The sequence below is a fragment of the Rhincodon typus genome, chromosome 12, assembly GCF_021869965.1.
Source record: "Rhincodon typus isolate 14 chromosome 12, sRhiTyp1.1, whole genome shotgun sequence".
Taxonomy (NCBI): Eukaryota; Metazoa; Chordata; class Chondrichthyes; order Orectolobiformes; family Rhincodontidae; genus Rhincodon; species Rhincodon typus.
Genome location: NC_063343.1, coordinates 62,949,979 through 62,970,663, shown reverse-complemented (window position 1 = coordinate 62,970,663; position 20,685 = coordinate 62,949,979). Strand labels below are relative to the sequence as shown.

Genomic DNA, 20,685 nt, shown 5'->3' with positions numbered 1-20,685 from the left:
GGAGTGGGATTGATACCCAGTGAGATATAGCGGACTACTTGCAGAACATATAAGAAGCCAAATAATAAAAATCTCAGAAATCAGAATGTGGACAGAAATTGCTGGAAATATTTAGGACATTAGGTAGTATCTGTGGAGGGAGAAACAGAGCTAATGTTTTAAGGCAATTACTTTTCAAAGGCTTTCAACTTAAAATTTACTCATTACAGCCAACCTCAATCTTGTCTCCCTTTCATGATCTAGATTTCCTGCCAGGATTCATTGAGCAGTGGGTAAGACAGACAGGTTTCACTCCTCCTTCCAGCAGAGGACAGCATCTGAATCTTGGGTCACCAGTTCCATCCTCTGTTCCAGAGTCAGGGTCTAAACATGGAAATCACCAGTTTTAAAATCTCCCCACCCCATCCTCATCCCATGTCCAACCCTCCCTCTCACCCCGCCTCCTTGACCTGCTACAACCTCTCCATTTTCTCTCCCACCTATTCACCCCTCCCATCCCACTGACCACTCCCCACCACTCCCAACCTGCACTTACCTATCACCATCCCATCTACCTTCCCCAGCCCCACCCCTCCCTTCTCTATTTATTTCCCAGCTCCCAGGTCAACATCAATGGTGTTGAGGTGCAGATGGTTGAAATCATCAAGTTCCTAGGAGTAATGATCACCAAAAATCTAACCCAACTACCTTCCTCCATTGATGGTGCTCTTTTATCTGGCAGAAGTATTGTCCCAAGAAGATTACACTCCTACCTGTACCTTTCCTTTGCTCCATTCTCAGCATGCAGGTGTCAGTGACAAAGCCTGCATTTATTATCCATTCCCAGTTAAACTGTCAACCACATTGCTGTGGGTTGGTTGAATCTTTAAAAAAAACAAAAGAACTGCGGATGCTGTAAATCAGGAACAAAAACAGAAGTTGCTGGAAAAGCTCAGCTGGTCTGGAAGCATCTGTGAAGAAAAAATCAGAGTTAATGTTTCGGGCCCGGTGACCCTTCCTCAGAACCCTGTGTTTGTGGTTGATGCTTAACTTGACAACTAGGGATGGGCTGACCTGATCAGTGAGAAATGAGTAAAAACAAAAGGATTAAAAGTATTAAACGTTGCTGATAAAATCGCTGTCTCGAAGCACGTTATTGTTGTGGTGCATGACTGCCTGGGCTGGGAGCAACACCTGCTGCAAGGACGGACAGCAATGCGCATGCGCCAGGTCAGCTTACAGCGAAGGACTTGCAAGGGGCAAGGACGCTTCTCAGTAGGCGGGCCGGACCTTGGCTGCGCATGCTCGGTTGGAAAGGAGCGGGGCGAAGACGCGTGCACGGCAGGTGGGCCAGGACACGGCTGCGCATGCTCCGCTGGCTGCGCGCGCTGCTGTCGGGTGGGGGTGGGGCTGGGGCTGGCCTGAAGTGGAGTCCCGCCTGGTGTCGCGCATGCGCCCAGGCTATCGGTGCCCGGGCTGTCAAAAACCGAGAGGCGGCTGTTTGGGACGGGCACGCGGCGGAGAGAGCCAAGCTGACCGGGATTCGGTTTATCGACAACGTTTCTGCGGGCGATAGATGGATAGGGGGAGGGGAGGTGGGAGAAAAAAAATGCTGTGGTGAAGTGGCGCCGGTTTTAATCGGGGGCCCATCGTTTTGTTTTAATACCGCGGGCGGCGGAGGGAAGTGAAAAGCTTGTGAGCGGCGGCTGGAAGCTCGAGGATGAGGCGGATGACTCGCGCGGGGCCGCCGCTTGTGGTTCCCGCCGCCTACTTGTTGCTGCTGCTGCTGCTGCTACTGCTCCTGTTTCCTGGCCGGGCCCAGACCCACACTCAGACCGAGCCCCCAGATCACGACAGCGTCAAGGGCGAGCTGGTGATCGCCGCGGTGAAGGTGTCGTACGTGGACCGGGCCAGCGGGCAGCGAGTGCTGGTGCCTGACCGCGGCGAGGACGGCCGCTACGGGCGCGACTCCCCAAAGGAAGGGGTGGAGGGCGCCACGGTGCTGGTGCCCGCGTGGACGCCTGGCAAACCCCGCAACCTGCAGGGCTGCGACCCCCGCACCCGCTTCGCGGTGCCGCCCGATACCCGGCGCTGGATCGCACTGCTCAACCGGGGCAACTGCACCTTCAAGCAGAAGATCCTGTTGGCGGCCGCCCAGAAGGCGGCGGCCGTGGTCATTTACCACAACGTGTCGGATGAGAAGCCCATCACCATGTCCCATCAAGGTAAATCGCAGGGCGGGGGTACGAGTGCCCGGGAGTTGCCTCAGGGATAGCCAGCGCTAGGGCGAAGGCGAGTGATGGTCCGGCAGAGAGAGAGGGAGAGAGAAGGACGAATTCAGCTGGGAAGAGTAGAGTCATAGATGGGGGAGTAATGATCCACCGGGGAGCGAGGGGTAGATCTCTAGCAGAAAGAGAGATCGGAATCAAAACAGCATGTTGAGAAAGAGGAGAGGGGTCAGTTTACCTAGGAGATGCTGATAAAACCAGATGGAACAGGGAGTATAAATCAATAGTGAGAGATATGTTATGTTATACCAGCGAAGTGAATGAATAACTCTGCAAGGTGTGAATAATGTAGCGAGGAGCGATAAACATGCAGGGAGAGGGGAGTTAAAAAGTGAAAGGATTGTTCCCATTTTATTGTTTCAGAGATAGTAGGAACTGCAGATGCTGGAGAATCTGAGATAACAAGGTGTAGAGCTGGATGAACACAGCAGGCCAAGCAGCATCATAGGAGCAGGAAGGCTGACGTTTCGGGCCTAGACCCTTCTTCAGAATTTTATTAACGTGATGCAGGGCAGGGTTTCATGTCAAATTGTGACACTGGAATTCATAACACGAGATAAATGCTTCAAATGTTGAAAACCTTAAATTTGAAATGTGTGTATGTAAGTAGGGCCCATCAACTTCTGAAGTAACAGAAAGATTGGTTAATATTTCAGAATCTCTCTCATCGCTGTTGCATGATTCCTTATTTCGTTTTTGCTTCGCAATACATCAGTCATGCCTGCCGGCTACGTTGTAGTTTGGTTTCGGTACACATGTGGATTTTCTCTCTGAATTTTGAGAATAACGTTTGTGTGGCTGCCTCATCTCATTGGGGTACAAAAGTGATCTTTTGCATTTGTGCTTGAATGCTATACAAAGCTCTGCTTACCACCATCCATGTGACAGTGAAATGTCTAATATTAAAACAAAATAGTTGCTCTTTTGCGTCTTTTCTAAAATTAATAGCTCTTGAGAACAATTCTGCAAGCCAACTAAATCTCAATTGAAAGCTGTTAAATTAGAGTTTTTCCCTGCCCCTCCTGAGATCTTTTATAATTGGTTGAGATTGTTTGATTGACTGGTTTTTTATTTTGCCCTCTTTGTTTCAATTTGAGATGCTGTTTAAGTGAAGGATCCAAGGTCTGTAAAGCAGGGTGCAGTTGAGAAATGGGTACGAGTAGAGCTTAGCTCATTTGCAAAGCTTAACTGTATAGTCTGCATTTAAGAATAAAATTACAAAAAAGTTGTGCATTGTAAAGCTGAAACCCCATTTGCAGTGCCAGGAAAATGTTGTAACTACTGTTTGCATAACTTTTTGCAAGAAGCATAATTTGTTGCAGCACTTGTGCTTCTGCTTCAGTTTGCTGCTGATGTTTGAGATTAAGGTTTGTTTCTTGTGGTACCATTATGTTTCACTGCTCTGGATTAGATTTCCTACAACCTTTGCACCTGTTATTACTCATACTTACACTGAGACATCAGAGAACCTAGTGAAATGTTATGAAGCTGTTCAGTGTTCCATTGAAGAAAGTATAATTCTTTTGAAAAGTTTGACAACACTGGAATAAATGTTTCTTACGTGAGTAAACCAGTTTACATCAAATAAAAACATTGGCTTCCACGGTACGGTTGATAGTGCTATTCCTTTCTGGATAAAGGGTTGAAAGTTCAAGTCCTGAGTTGTACACAAATATCTAGGCTAACAGCCAGTGCAGTGTTAAGGAAGCTCTGCACTGTTGGAAGCTGATGAGCTGTTAAAATGAGGTTTCGTATGCATTCCAAGATGATGTTTAAAAATACAATAGTTTGAAGAGCAGAGTAGTTCTTCCTAGTGTTCTGGGCCTATATCATCCCTAATCAATCAACATCATTTGGAGAGGCAAGGGCCTTGTGCTATTGTGGCTGAACTGTAAATCTAGAGACCCAGGCAATGTCCTAGGGACCTGGGTTCAAATCCCACCTCAGCAGATGGTGAAATTTGAGTTCAATTTAAAAAAAAAAAAAAAAAAAATCTGGAATAAAAGTCTGATGGTGACCATGAATCCATTGTCAGGAAAAATGCATCAGGTCCACTAACGGCCTTTTGGGGAGGATAGCTGCCATCTGTACTTGATCTGGCCTACCTGTAACTCCAGATGCACAGCAATGTGAATGGCCTCTGAGCAATTAGGGACAGCATTAAATGTCTGAGCCAGTGATGCCCTCATCCCATAAATGAATTTGAAATAAAACCTAAAACAACTGGTTAGCTGGTACACTGTTTGTTGAAATCTGCTATGTGCAAATTGGTCACCACATTTCTTACTTTACAACTGTAGCAATACTTCACTAGATACTTCCCTAGCTGTAACACTTCATGATGTCTTGAGGCATAGTGCTATAGAATTGCAAGTCTTTCTTGTTAAGGTAATTACATTAAATTTCTTTCTTAAAATAATGTTTGCAGTATGAGTAATTTTGAGACATGATGGTTAGTGTAGAGTGCTTGGGAGGATCACTTGGTTTACAACATTTCCATTACTGGAGCTTTTTTTCAACTCTTGTCTGGATCTGATGATCAGAATTTATTGTAATGATCAGTCATAATGCTGATCATGCTAACGTTGATAACACCTGGCGCACGCCTTGTGTAATGTAACCTGTATGCCTCTAAGTCTTTCTGATCCGTACATCCTTTGCTTACTATGATCTGCCTGTACCGCTTGTAAACAAAGCTTTTCACTTTATTTTGGTACACGTGATAATAAATAAACAGATCGATCAATCATCAATTGCATTTTTTATTATACTGTCAGGAAAGTTAGGGAAAAACAAACTTGATGGACCTTGGTTCTCCTTCCAGTAAGTCCTATGTTCAAAAAATGCCTTTTCCCAGAAAGAAAAGGACTAACCAAATTGCTTCAAGTAAATTATGGCTGAAAATAGCAACGGGTGGGCAAATGTTGTGCCATGGACAACACAGGAGAAACAAGGCATTCACTTTGTGAATAAAGATGCATCGTGATGGCTATCTAATGTTCTCCAATAGGGGTAAGCTGATTTCCACCCTGCTCTGGTTTAGTAACCCTATCTTACCTGTCTTGAGAATGTGGTGATTCACAATAGCATGAACATACTATAGCGTAAATTGTTATTTATGTGATATGTTTCTTTATTTACAAATCTATGAAGCAGAAGTTTCTGTTTGGTTAAAATATTTGCCCTCGCTGATCTATTGTCAAACTGCCATCCATATGATTGAAAATTAACCTCCCATGTTGTGATTATATTTCATGCAGTTATTTATAAATAAATATTAATGTATTAATTACACTGAGGGACATGGAGCCTTTTGAATGACTTTCAGAAACACTGCCCTTCCATAGAAAAAGATTTTGGTACCTGTGATTATGGATGATATTTAATGTTTTTTGAAATAGTGATTTTAAAATAGTTTAATACTGCGTGTAGTTAGTGTCGGGCAATATGATTTTCGAAAAGAGTATCAGTCTGAGAAGACTGGGCACAAACATGTGACACTGCCTTCCTTAATCATGCTTATGCTTAAGAAATGTCTTTTTTAATTTGCAAAGGTCCCCAAATTTCAAGTTAGTATGTTTTTAAACACTTTACCATGTATTTACGGGCAGATTCATTGTTGTCACTGTTGTACTTGTCATAAATAGATGGCAGGGTGTTTGGCTGTATGGCATATAGAAAATCCTGGACACCATGTGGTTTAGACTAACACATCAACAAGAAGTGTTTCCAGTGGTTGTGATCTGCATTGGTATCATTGCCATATGTTAGAAGAGGTACCTTTTATCCTGCCTCTTGAAAGTACCTTTTAGGGAATTGGGAAAGAGAGAACTGCTTTTGAGGCCCTTTTTAATCTCAGGTTATTACCAGTGTCACTTGCTAATGAGCATAAGAATACAAAAATTGAGCATGTGGCTACAGAATTGATGTAGAATGGACAGCCTCAGCTTTGAGGCAGTGGGGCCAGTTCTGAAGCTGGTTGGATCTGTACAAGATGGACAGGTCACACCTTAGTAGGCCTGGACTGACAGTCTGTCAGATTTTCTGGTGACATTGGGGAAGTTTAAACTTGATTGGCAGTTGGATGAGAGTTTGAGAGGAGGCTCTTTTTGGGGAAAAGTAGTAAGTAACATTAGACAGACAAAGTAAAGGCAAACAAATAGAATCAGAATATGAAATAATGTTAAAAATACTATGTTAAGGGGCATATGTGAATACACATGACATTTGCAACAAGATAGATGATTTGAAGGCACAGACGTAATCACTGAATGTGTACAAGGCAGAAATTATCCTTTGAAAGCAGAAGTATTATGGGGATAGCATGGGGAAGTGGTTTTGAGATAGATGATGTATTCAATGGGAGGAGCAGGCTAGACAGGCAGAATAGCCTACTCTGGCAACTATGTTTTTTGTGAACTTTTCATCCGTGCAGATATATGTTTGTAACTGGAGTTAAATTGGAATTCCTGCGTGTCTTGACGGGAACTAAACTCTACTTTGTTTGCCCTCCAAAGTAGTTCTCTGAAAAGAGCCTGTGGTACACAAAGGCTATAACAACTGTATTGTGACTTTAATTTTTATCAATAAAATTAATCAGTGGTTGTGATTTAGGATGCATTCGATTACCATTTTTCTTCTAAAATAAACAAAAGCTGCTTTTCCTCACCTGTAATATGTGAAACATTTTGTCCCTTTATATTGAGTTCAATGCTGTTTCTTTTGGCCCACCCTCCCCACCTCGGTTCTGGGTCTCATTTGTTTCAGTTGAGTGATATTATAATTTTGTTTCTTTTTTGCCAGAATCAGTTTTATAGAGTGCTTCAGATATTTGTAACTGACCATGACAAATGGTAATAACATCTGAAATATGCAAATTGCTGATGTATGAATTTGCCTAGTTCATTTTTTCAGAATATACCGACAGCTCTATCTTAGGCATTTTCATGATTTTTTTTTCCCTCTTAGTGGAGGATTAAAATAAGTTTGAATGAATGATGTTTTGTGCTTCCCCAACGTCCCCCACCACCAAAAGTTATTGCCTTGCTAGACCTGCTATACTGCTGTTATAAGATGCACGTTTTGTGAATACTGTATGGCTGAAATTTTATGGTCCTCTGCCCCATTGTGTCTCTTTGCATGTAGCTTATGGATGTATGCAGGAGAAATGTGCAATATGTTTTATATACATTTATCTCTGTTTGTCTAAATAAAGTATTTCCAAGACCGTCACTGACCTTAACTCCTCTAAGGGTTCTCCAATCACAACCTGTTTCTACTTCCTTTCCAAGATCCCCAAATGGGACCATCCTGGCAGCCTGATTTTTTTTCAGCCTGTTCCTATTCCACTGAACTAATCTCGTCCCATCTCCTATTTTTATCATCCTTGTGCCCAGTCTTTTCCCACCTACATCAGTGACTCTTCCAATGTCCCCTTTTCTCTTTAACAGTTTCCATTTTCCTTGCCCTAACACCACCTTCTTGCAATGAACACTTAATTTTGCTTTACCTCCACTGCACACTAGTTTGGTCTGAGGGCTTTCTGCTTTCTGAATGGAAACCCAAACAGTCCCATTGTCATTATTTCCTCTAACTGACAGAATTTTTTTTATATTAGGTCATTTTTTCCTCTAACTGCATTCATTTCCTCCAAATAAAAGGTGTTTCTCTAGAAACCTCTACAGAACATTAACTATGCCTGCCTTTTCTGGGATATGTGGAATATTCTTTGTTGCTGTCCTACTCAGGAACCCTCTCCCTCTGGCCCTTTTTTTCTATTTTGCTGTTACATTGGGGATGTATTGGTCCAGTTTTCTGAACTAGAAAATGTCATTTTATTCCATTTTCTATCCTTCTCTATTTCACATGGACCATTTGCCATCTTTGCTTCCTTTTCTCTATCTTTGTTTCTGTTCAAAACCAGTATTCACTAAAGGTCCATTGACTCCACAGCTACTTTGACTACACTTCCTCATATACTGCTTTCTGTGATGACTTTTCCATTCTATATTTGTCCATTTAAAATCATATAGCATGGAATAGACCCTTCGGTCCAACTAGTCCACGCTGATCATGTTCCCAAGCTAAACCAGTCCCACCTGTCTGCAATTGCCTCCTATTCCTTCAAACCTTCCTATTCATATACTTATCTAAATATCTTTTAAATGTTGTAAGTGTACCTGCATACACCACTTCCTCTAGAAGTTCATTCTACACACAAACCACTCTGTGTTTTTAAAAAATTGCTGCTCATGTCTATTTTACATCTTTTTCCTCTGTCCTGAAAATATGCCCCCTTGTTTTGAACTTCCCCACCTTGATGAAAAACAAAGGCCTTTTCTGTGCCCCTCATGATTTTATAAACCCCCATAAGGGGACCCCTCAACCTCCTGTGCTCCAGTGAAAAAGTCCCATTATTATCCAGCCTGTTTTTATAACTCAAACTCTCCATTCCCAGCAACTTCCTTGTAAATCTTCTCTGAACCCTCTCCAGTTTAATAATATCTTTCCTTTAACAGGGCAACCAGAACTGCACACAGTACTCCAGAAGAGGCGTCACCAATGTCCTGTACAACCTCAATATGACATCTCAACTTCCATATTCCAGAGTCTGAGTAATGAAGGCAAGCGTGCTAAACACCACCTTTACTGTCTTACCTGTGACACACATTTCAAAGAATTATGTACCTGAACCCCTCGGTCTTTCTGTTCTGCACACTATCCAGGGGCCCTACCATTAATTGTGTAAGTCCTGCCCTTGTTTATTTTACTGAAATGCAATACTGTGCATTTATCCAAATTAAATTCCATCTGTCACTCTTCAGCCCATTGACCCAATCGATCAAGATCTCTGTAATCTTAGTTAACCTTCACTGTCCACTATACCACCAATTTTGGTGCCATCTGCAAACTTACTAACCATGCCTTCTACAGTCTCCTCCAAATCATTTATATAAATGACAAACAAGAGTGGACCCTGTACCGATCCCTGTGGAACACCGCTGGTCACAGGCCCCCAGTCCAAGAAACAACCCTCCACCACCCTCTGTCTCCTACTGTCAAGCCAATTTTGTATCAAATTGTCAAGCTCACCCTGAATCCCATGTGATCTGACCTTACTAATTAGTCTACCATGCAAAACCTTGTCAAAGGCTTTACTAAAGCCCAAGTAAACAATATCTACCACTCTTCATCAACCTTTTTGGTTACTTGCTCAAAAAACTCAATCAAGTTTGTGGGACACAATTTCCCTTGCGCAAAGCCATTCTGTTTGTATTTGTCTTGAAACATTTCTTTCGTACCCTAACATCCAGTTTCTCCTCCTTTCTTCTCAACTGAAGGTATCCCCGTTGCAGTTGACGCAGCCTTGTGCCATACACATTCTATTCCATGCAGTTTTAATATTGTCCTTTATCCTCCTACCAAAACTGAAAGGGTTTCCCTGTCACGTTTCATCCTCTACATTCAGCAGATCATTGTGTTCTACATCTGCCACCTCCAGGGTGATGTTACAACCAAACACATCTTTCCCTCTTTTCCAGCAATCTAAAGGGGTTGATATCTCTGTGATACCTGGTCCACTCCTCACTTTCCCCTTCCCAAGACGCCTTAGCATACAAACATAGTAGATGCAAAATCTGATCTTTTCCACCTCCTTTTTCATCATCCATTGCCCTAAACATTCATTCTTGGTGAAACTGTTTATTTTTCTGTCATTCAGTTAACTATACTGTACGCACTGTCCTCACTTAAAATTGCGGTTCTGTTCCTGACAATCTCAGCTTACAGTGAAAAGACTTGTAGTGAGTCATTCTTCCATTAAGACCAATGTAAAAGCTATAATTTGAGTTCTGTCAGATTTTCCTTTTTAAAAAAAATCATTGGATCCTAAAACCTCAAGTACTTTATTAAATTCCTTCATTGGTAAATGAAAAAAAGATTTTAAAAATTTAAAATATGCAATAAAAGAAATATTAACCCACAACTTGCTGCTGAGCCTGCTTACCACCAATTCCGATCACCAAACCTCCTGTTCCCTACACATCCTGATCTCTGACTGTCCTGGTTGCTGCAGACCCTGCTGAGAACCTCTGCTGCTGTCAGACACACTGTTCTGACCTTTCTTCTCATCAAATATCCTGCTCCCTGATTTTGCTCTCTCCACTTTCCCATCTTGAACCTTGCTGTGAATAAGAGTGCTGTAGTATTTATTCTAAGATTCCAGGGATGAAACTGTAGTGACAGCATCTTTCAGAAGTCCCAACTCTGTTAGAGATTCCCAGACTATGTAGTGAAGCACGTGCTGAGACAAAATACAGCAAGCTGCCTGTTGTACGATGCGTGGGGAATGGGGTGTGCCAATTGCATGAGCCGTACTGACATAGAAGCCAAATACAGTACACTCTCTCTCCGTTTATTATTCTTTGGAAGAAAAAGTCTTAAATTTAAATGTCAAAATGGAAACAATTTACTCAAGGTTTTAGAAAAGCTGATCATATTTCATCAAGGTCATCAACAAAACTTATGCAATTTGCATCTCGAGCAGCATGATAGGTGAATGTATATGCGTCGGAATTTGTCGTGCAAGTTCCGATAGATGTTTTCAAAGAAACTTCATAAAAACAGTAAATTTTCCTTGAAATGTTGCCAATTGTATGAGAATTCTAGGTGGTTGGGTCCCAGATAATGAATTTACTGTACTTTAGACAACTCCTTGAATTTCTTCATATTGCCTCTCCATGCAGATACATGCTTTCCCTCCGGGTTGACTTATTTTTAAATTATTTTTAATCATTCTGCTGAGACGTGTTTTGGCACACCTCCAGGACAGGTGCAACTTGAAGCTGGACCTTGTGGCCCATGAGTAGGGACACTACCATTGCACCAGAATAGCCCTATACATTTAAAGTTTGCTTTTAATCAACCTGTTCAGGCATGTTATAACACACCTGTGGGCCAGGTGAGATTTGAACTTGGACATTCTTCTGAGAGTTAGCATTACCCTGCACCAAAAGTCTTAGTACATTTTAACACCCACTTTTAGAATCCTAGTCATCCAGCATAGAAAGCAAGCCCTTAGACCCACCATGTCTATGCTGACCAGAAAAACATCAAACTGCACTAATCCCATTTGGTCCATAGCCTACTCTGCCCTAGCATTTTAAGTGCTCAGCTAGATGCTTCTCAAATGTTGCAAGGTTACGTGCATCTGCCACCTTCTCAGGCAGCACACTCAACTTTTTTTCCCAGAAGATGGTAGAAATGTGATTTCTCAGATCTTTTCTAAATCACTTGTTTGTCACCATAACTTTACTCCTTCTGGTCTTAGACACATCTGCCATGGGAATGCAATTCTCAGGATCAACTGTCAATACCTCCATAATTTTGTGTACCTTGTTTAATTATTCAACTTTTCCAAAAATCCAATGTCAGGAACGGGGTCTGTGGTTGATTCCTAACTGCTCTCTAGGCAATTAGGGATGGGCAGTAAATGCTGCCTGGCCAACGATGCCCTCATCTTGTGTATGAATTAAAAAGAAATTCTAATGATGTCTATTTCAGTATATTGTGCCAAAATGATTTGGTTGAACAACAAATATTTGAAGGAATCTTGATTCATTATAGTTTTACAAGTGCCTAGGAGCAGTTGATTGTTTGATAGGGCTAGTGGATTGGAATTAATCAGAATTTGAATTGAATAATGTATAACTTTGCAGTAATCCAAATCTGTTTTCATTTATCTGTTTTTTCAATTGTGCTATTAAATGTATAAGTTGTGCCCTGATTCGCCTTTCCAAAATGCAGCACCTCCCATTTACCTAAATTAAACTTCCATCTGCCATTCCTTGGCCCATTGGCCCACCTGACCATGATCCCATTGTGCTCTGAGATAACCTTCTTCGCTGTCCACTATACCTCCCAATTTTGCTGTCATCTGCAAACTTACTAACCATAACTGCTATGTTTGCATCCAAATCATTTATATAAAGGACAAAAAGCAGTAGACCCATCACTGATCCTTGTGGCACACTGCTGGTCACAGGTCTGCAGTCTGAAAAACAACTCTTCACTACCCTCTGTATCTTCTCCCTTTCAGCCAGTTCTGTATCCAAGTGGCTGTTCTCCCTGTATTCCATGTGATTGAACTTGAGATTCTCAGTTCTTAGGAAGGGTCACTCGACCCAAACTGGCAACTCTGATTTTGCTCCACAGATGCTGCTAGATCTGCTGAGCTGTTCCAGCAATTTCTGTTTTTGTTTCTGATTTGCAGCATATGCGGTTGTTTCAGTTTTCATTATAACTTAGTTGTCCATGCATATTTATCAAAATACTGCAGGTACTCCTGCAGTAATGTCTCAGTGTGTGCCAGGTTCTACCCAGAGGGTGGTGGGGTCTGGAATGTGCTGCCTAGGAAGGTAGTTGAGGCATGAAACCTCTCAACCTTTAAAAGGTATTTGGCTGAGTGCACAAATTATCATAGTTTCAAGGTTATGGGCCTAGTGTGGGAAAGTGTAGGTCTAGTGTAGGTAGTAGGATATTTTTGGCAGTGCATACTTGAAGGGCCTTCTGTACTGTAGGATTCTGAGTATTGTTGAATTTGCACACAATTTTTTATAGCTGACTTTTAAAAACAATTTATATATAAACTTTAATACATTATAGTTTAAGGTGGTAATTGCAATATTGGGGATGGTAGTCTAGGAGGATAGTTGAATGACATTAGAAATAAATGGGCCAGATGGCTTGGGAAGAAAAGTGATGGGATGGAATAGAATCTAAAAGGAATAGGAAGGAGGAGATTGCATCAGAGGAGCGGCGTGGGAAATTGGGATTGCATGTGATTGGGTGGTATGTGATGGACACAATTGAAATGAATATGGAAAGTGAGGGGATGTGTCAGAAGACTAGAATGGTCTGGGAGGCATATGAGGGAGGGGGATGGTGTGTGGAGAATGGCTTGGGAAGTATGAATGAGCTGATAGAATTTATTATGTATACACATTTGACTACATATTTTTCAGCTCTCTTAGTCTGAAAATAGTTCACTCCTAATACTTCTCTTGTCACATTGGGCACATGTTTGTTGTGTATGCTTTAAGTGGCGCACAGTAATAAGTGATGCTTTTAAAGTGGGCTCATTGAAATTTTGAATACACTTGCACAATTAAAACTGTTCAACTTCAGTTGATGCATGATTGGGGTAAACGGAAGATGTAATAAAACAGAACCATGGATGCTGTCAATCTGAAACAAACAAAAACAAATTGCTGGAGAAACTCAGGTCTGGCAGCATCTGTGAAGAGAAGAGAGTTGAAGTTTGAATCTGGTGATCCCTTCAGAAATGTAATGCACACTTGCCAGAATAATTAGCATTTTGGTACCTATAGATTATTTTGGCAGAGGGGAATTAATATTCAGATGTTTGTGGTTGATAGAGTCGAAGGCTATTTGGCTTCAGTCGGTCTAAAAGTATTCGCTGAAGTAGAAAGTATGTGTCATTGAATAGACTGTAGTTGTTTACATGCATTTGAAAGTTTTTTGTTTTAAATCTGTTCAGTGTGCATATCCCTGTGCCCTGTTCCCTCTTAGCTAGAGAGTAGCATAATCTAGAATTTCAGCATCATGAAACGAGGAGTGTGAGGTAATTTAGTGCATCGTTTCTCTGCCAAATTTTTGACATCAAGTTAACACCAGCCATACCCTCTTTCCACACAACCCTGCAAAATTTCTTTGTTTCAAGTGGTAACTTTCAAAGGGAACTGCATTATTATTGAATCTAATTCCAGCCTCTCTTAAGGAGTGTGTTCCAGATAACCATAATTTTTTGGTCCCATGTCTGTTTTATTTTTGCCAGTTATCTTTACTCTTCAGTCTCTGGTTTTTAACCTTTCTGCCCTAAAACAATTTCTTCCAATTTCCTCTATCAAAACCATATGTGATTTTTGAACAGCTCTGTTAAATCTCCTCCTAACACTTCTGATATGATGAGAATTTCCGTAGTTCTTCAATCTCTCTATTTAACTGCCGATGGAGATAATTCAGTTTTATTAGCCTGAATTTCACTTTCACTTTTTCTAAGGCCTTGACAGAACTCAGGGTGGCCAGATTTGAAAGCATATTCAATTTGGGGCCTAATCAGTCTTCAAAAATTTTAACATACCTTCCTTTCTTTGTCTCCATTGTTAAAATACCTCCTTGAAGTATCCCAGGTTGCGTGCAACTTGAAGTTGAGTGCACAGCAACATCGTAGCTTCTTTTTGGCACCGCATTCTATCAGCTTTGATTCCTGCCTTCTGCTGCCTGTACTCGGGCCATCAGGTTTCTTTCAACTCCACCCTCACTATTTTAACACACTTCTTGTCTTTTTCCGTTACACTTGTCTATATTCAACTATGTCAGCCATTGTTTTACCAATTTTGACCAAGCCCATCGGTAATTACTAGGCAGTCTCTTCTGATTTCACTGTCTCTTCTAGGTTTGTATCGTTTGAAAATTTGAACATTGTGTACCCTTTCTTTTTCTGATGTGATCTAACTTCCTAACAGTAATTCCTGGGGTATTTCACTCGTACTTTTTTCCTTACAAACTGAGAACTCCTCTAACAGATACATTGTGTTGTATCCTTCAGCCAGATCTGATAAATGAAACTCGATCAATGGCCCCAAATTTCCTGAAAACTTGCTCATTTGTAATGGTGCACTATGGAAAAATCCAGGAAACTTGACCTATGCCATGGAAAAATTAAAAGATGTTTCAACAGCTACCGTGTGTGCATTTTTATTCATTTGTGGGGTGTGGATGTCGCTGGCCAGCCAGCATTTATTGCCCATTCCTAGTTGCCCTTGAAGAGACTTTATAACGATTGGTACAACTGAATAACTTGCTAGGCCATTTCAAAGGACAATTGAGAGTCAATCACACCATGTTCTGGAGTTGCATGTAAGCCAGACCTGGTGAGGATGGCAGATTTCCTTCCCTGAAGGACATTCGTAAACCAGATTGGTTTTTCCAACAATTGACAAAGGTTTCATGGTCATCAGTAGATTCTTAATTCCAGATTTTTTTTTAAAATTCAAATTTCACCATCTGCTTTGGCAGGATTCGAACCCAGGTCCCCAGAACATTATATCAGTGGGCATTATGTCACTGAGCTAGTTATCTAGAAGCTTGGACTAATATTCAAAGTCATGATGAATTTATATCTGACCACAGATCATGGGGAATTTAACTTAATTAATTAAATCTCTATTAAACAACTGGCATTCATAACAATATACTATAGACTTATTGTAAAACCACTTCTGATTCGCTGATGTGGCTTGAGGAAAGAAAACTCGCCAGCCTTGTTTTGTCTGATTTGTATATGACTCCAGATCCACAGCAAAGTGGTTGACTTTTAACAGCTAAAAGGAATAGCCGACAAACCACTTGGATGCATTGAAGAAAGTGGCTCACAACCAGAAAAGGCATGCAGTGTTACAGGGAAAAGGCAGGAAATCAAAATGCCCAACTGGTGCAGACATGATGATGGGCTGAATGGTTTCCTTCTGCCCCATAACAATTTTGTGATCTTTTCAAGAGTATGTAGGAAGGAACAGTAAATGTTGCTGATACTGACCTTTCCTTCCCAGATTTATTTAACTCATTTACTTCAAATTCCAGCACCTGGGATGAGTTTGAAGTCATGCCTGCAATTAATCAGCTCACACCAAGAACATAGAGCGTAGAACCGTACAACACAAGGACGGGCCATTCAGGCGATGATGTTGTGCCGAACATGAGGCCAAATTAAACTAATCCCTTCTGCCTGCCCTTCGTCCATATCCCTCCATTCCTTGCGTATGCATGTGCTTATCTAAGTCTCTTAAACAGCCCTATCATATCTGCCTCCACCAGCACTCCAGCATTGTGTTCCACACTGCTACCTCTCTCTGTGTAAAACAAAATACTTGCCCCTCTCATCTCCTTTCGAATTTCCCCCTCTCACCTTAAATACATGCCTCCTAGTTTTGGACATTTCAACTCTGGAAAAAGATTCTGACTGTCAACCCTATATGCGTCTCATAATTTTATAGACTTCTATCAAGTCTCCCCTCAGCCTCTGTCGCACCAGAGAAAACAACCCGAGTTTTTCTAGCCTCTGCTTATAGTTCATACCCTCTAATACAGGCAGCATCCTGGTAAACCTCTTCTGCACCCTCTCAAAAGCCTCTGCATCCTTCCTGTAAGGTGGCAACCAGAATTGAATGCAGTACTCCAAGTGTGCCTAACCAAAGTCTTAAAGCTGCAACATGACATTCTGACTATTGCACTCAAATTCCTGACCAATAATGGCAAGCATGCCATACAGTTTCTTGACCACCCTATCTATTTGCATAGCCACTTTAAGGGAGCTATGGACTTGAACCCCAAGATCCCTCTGTACATCAATACAGTTCAGAGTCCTGCCTTTAATTATATACATTTGATCTCCCAAAGTGAAGCACCTCACACTTACACAGATTAAACTCCATCTGCCATTTCTCCGCCCATGTCTGCAGTTGATCTATATCCAGCACTATCCTTTGACAACCTTCTACACTATCCATAACTCCACCGATTTTTGTATCGTCTACAAACTTACTAACCCACCCATCTACATTTTCATCCAAGTCATTTATATATCACAAACAGCAGAGGTCCCAGTATGGATCTCTGCAGAACACCACTAGTCACAGACTGCCATCCTGAAAAACAACCTTCTACCACTACCTTCTGTCTTTTATGGAAAAGCCAATTCTGAATCCGCACAGCCAAGCCACCATGGATCTCATGCATCTTAATCTTCTGAATGAGTCTACCATGAGGGACCTTATCAAAAGCCTTACTAAAGTCCATGTAGACAACATCCACTGCTCTACCCTCATTGATTACCTTCGTCACCTCCTCAAAATTCAATTCAGTTAGTAAGATATGACCTGCTAAGCACAAAGCCATGCTGACTGACCCTAATTAGGCCATGCTTTTCCAAATGCACATAAATCCTATCCCTAAGAATTGTCTCCAATAGATTTCCAACTACCAATGTGAAACTGACTGGTCTGTAGTTTCCTGGTAATCCCTATTTCCCTTCTTGAACAGAGGAACAACATTTAGCTATTCTCAAGTCCTCCAGGACCTCTCCAGTGGCCAACAAGGATACAAAGATCTTGGTCAAGGCCCCAGCAATCTTCTTTCCTGCCTCTCTCTCTAACTTGGGGTAGATACCATCAGGCCCTGGGGACTTATCCACCTTAATGTTGTTCAAGAGATCCAATGCCACTTCTTTCTTCATCTTAGCATGCTCGATGCAAATCTCACTATCCTGCATATCATTCTTCTGGATGAATACTGATGCAAAATACTCATTTCGGATCTCAACCACATCCTGTGTCTCCAAGCACAAGTTGTCTCCTTTACCCTTGAGTGGTCCTACCTTCTCCCTAGTTATCCTCTTGTTTTTAGTGTATGTATAGAATGCCTTGGGATTCTCTTTAACCCTACTTGCCAAGGTCATTTCATGGCCCTAAAGTCCTCACAAAACATCTTAACTGTATTTTGATTTTATTTCTTAAACTTTCAGTCTGAGTTTCCTGCAAACATAATATCCTCATTGCATGATTGCTTTTAGTTGTGTACAGCATACAGTTCAACATACCATTTGGATGCTTGTAATTGCACTGTTTTCTTTCATTTTTATTTTCTGGAGGTAGTCATACATACAGAAAAATCATTGTTTGACAACAGTGAAACCTAATACTCAGGGGAAAATGATGTTGGGTCAGCATAGCAAATGTGATAGCGGTGTGCTGAAGACAAGAACATAGTCATTTGCTAAGGTGGGAGTGAGGACGTTGAGGTTGTTTAAACACCATGGCAGGCTGTAGGGTGTAGAGACTTGCAACTGGCAAATGATGCTTTACAATATAGTAAAGGACAGGAGGGTAATGAATCTTACACCTCTGTTCAAGAAAAAGGAACAAAAATTGTCAATTATTTAACCTTGTGTGCAATCTTTTGGTGGAAGTATTAATGGGCACTTAGGGCAAAGGCTAATCAGTGATTTTCAGTATTACTCACTTGGTATGTGGGTCTTGCTGGCTGGGCCAGCATTTGCTGCCCATCCCTTGCTGCCCTTGAAGTTGAGCTAGTACCTTGAATTGCTACAGTTCATTTGATGTAGATAGACCCTCAATACCATTAGGGAGGGAGTACCAGGATTTTGACTGAGTACCACCAAAGGAAGGGGGTAAATTCCAATGAAATTTATTTGAATGGAGTGTGGCGAGGAGGGGAACATGTAGATGGTGGTGTTCCCATTATTTTCTGTAGTATCCTCGCCGACGCTGGCAGTGGCTTTGGAAGGTGCTATCCAAAGAAACTTGGTGAATTTTTACAGTGCGTCTTGCAGAATGTACATACTGCGATTGAGTGTCAGTGATAGAGGGACTGAATGTTTATGGATATGGTGCCAATCAAGTATTGCTTTGTCCAGGATAGTTTCAAGCTTCTTGAATGTTGTTATAGCTGCACTGATCCAGGCACGTGGGGAGTATTCCACCTCACTCCTGACGTGTGGCCATGTCTAAGGTAGACAGACTTTGGGGAGTTGGGAGGTGAGTTACCGCAGGATTACTAGCCTCTGCCCTGTTCTGTTTTGCCACAATATTTATATGCTTCATCCAGTTTCTGCTCAGTAGTAGCCTTTAGGATGTTGATGGTGAGGCATTATGACTGTGAGGCCATTGAATGTCATAGGGCGAAGATTAGAATCTCTCTCGTTGGAAATAGTGTTACGACAGGGGAATGACTGAACCCTCTGATAACTAAAACACAAGCCTCAATCTATTATGACAGGAGCAGGGGTTCCCCTCTAATAATTACCCCCTTAATACTTAGAGAAGCTTGCCTTTCCCCTCATAATCTATTAAAAGAGTGGCTAAAAGAAGGAAAATCCCTGATCTCCACTTTACAAGTAACAAGAAACAATTTCATTATTTAACCCAACATGGAACAAATTAGCAAAATTACTAACGAACCAACAATTCCCCCTTAGACTACTAACCAGTGGGGGAGGAAATGGCCTAGTGGTATTATCGCTGGACTATTAATCCAGAGACCCAGGTAACGTTCTGGGTACCCAGGTTCGAATCCCACCAGGGCAGATGGTGGAATTTTGAATTCAACAAAATATCTGGAATTAAGAATCTAGTAATGACCATGAACCCATTATCGATTGTCAGAAAAACCCATCTGGTTCACTAATGTCCTTTAGGGAAGGAAACTGCCATCCTTACCTGGTCTGGCTTACATGTGACTCTAGACCCACAGCAATGTGGTTGACTCTGAACTGCCCTCTGGGCAATTAGGGATGGGCAATAAGTGCTGTGTAGCCAGCAACGCCCTCATCCCATGAAATGAATTTAAAAAAAACTCCCTAACTGGTCTAAATTCTACTGGAATGCTGTTTAAATAAAGACAAGTCCCACTAATATAAACCCAATTAATAAGAAGCAATAAATTATAACTTTATCTCTCCAAATTTGCACAGACTGTCATCTGGACTCCTCTGTCACCTCCGATCTCTTCACAAACACCTTTCTTCCATTAATACTGCTGTCAGAGATGTGTTATTTCTATAAATTTCTTCACTGAGGACTTTGAGCTAAAGTACTGTGGTACCTTTCTATCATTAGATAGAGCATAGAACATAGAACAGTACAGGCCCTTCGGCCCACGATGTTGTGCCGAACTTTTACACTAATCCTAAAGTCTATCTAACCTCCACCCCTACCTTATACTATCAACCATATGCCTATCTAATAGCCGCTTAAATGCCCCTAATGAGGCCGACTCCACTGCCCTCTGTGGCAATGCATTCCATGCCCCTACCACTCTGAGTAAAGAACCTACCTCTGACGTCTCCCCTATATCTATCTCCACTCACCTTAAAACTATGCCCCCTCGTAATAGCTACCTCCACCCTAGGAAAAAGTCTCTGGCTGTCTACTCTATCTATACGTCTGATCATTTTGTACACCTCTATCACATCACCTCTCATCCTTCGTTGTTCTAAAGAGAAAAGCCCTAGCTCTCTCAACCTTAACTCGTAAGACCTTCCCTCCATTCCAGGCAACATCCTGGTAAATCTCCTCTGCACCTTCTCCAACGCTTCCACATCTTTCCTGTAATGAGGCGACCAGAACTGGACACAATACTCCAGATGTGGCCGAACCAGGCTGGAGCATAACTTCACTGCTCTTGAACTCAATCCCTCTATTAATGAAAGCTAACACACCATACACCTTCTTAACAACTCTATCTACCTGGATGGCAGTTTTCAGGGAACTGTGGACATGAACCCCAAGATTCCTCTGCTCCTCCACGCTGCCAAGAATCT

At 41.7% G+C, this 20,685-nt stretch overlaps 1 protein-coding gene across 1 annotated transcript; it reads left to right on the top strand.

Annotated features, from left to right (window-relative positions):
* The first annotated feature begins 1,401 nt into the window (after positions 1-1,401).
* Positions 1,402-8,958, top strand: LOC125484510 (E3 ubiquitin-protein ligase RNF130-like). The gene is made up of 2 exons (XM_048603483.1): positions 1,402-2,204; positions 8,786-8,958. Exons 1-2 carry the CDS (start codon positions 1,700-1,702, stop codon positions 8,956-8,958), a joined length of 678 nt encoding a protein of 225 aa, XP_048459440.1. The 5' UTR covers positions 1,402-1,699.
* Positions 8,959-20,685: the final 11,727 nt, after the last annotated feature.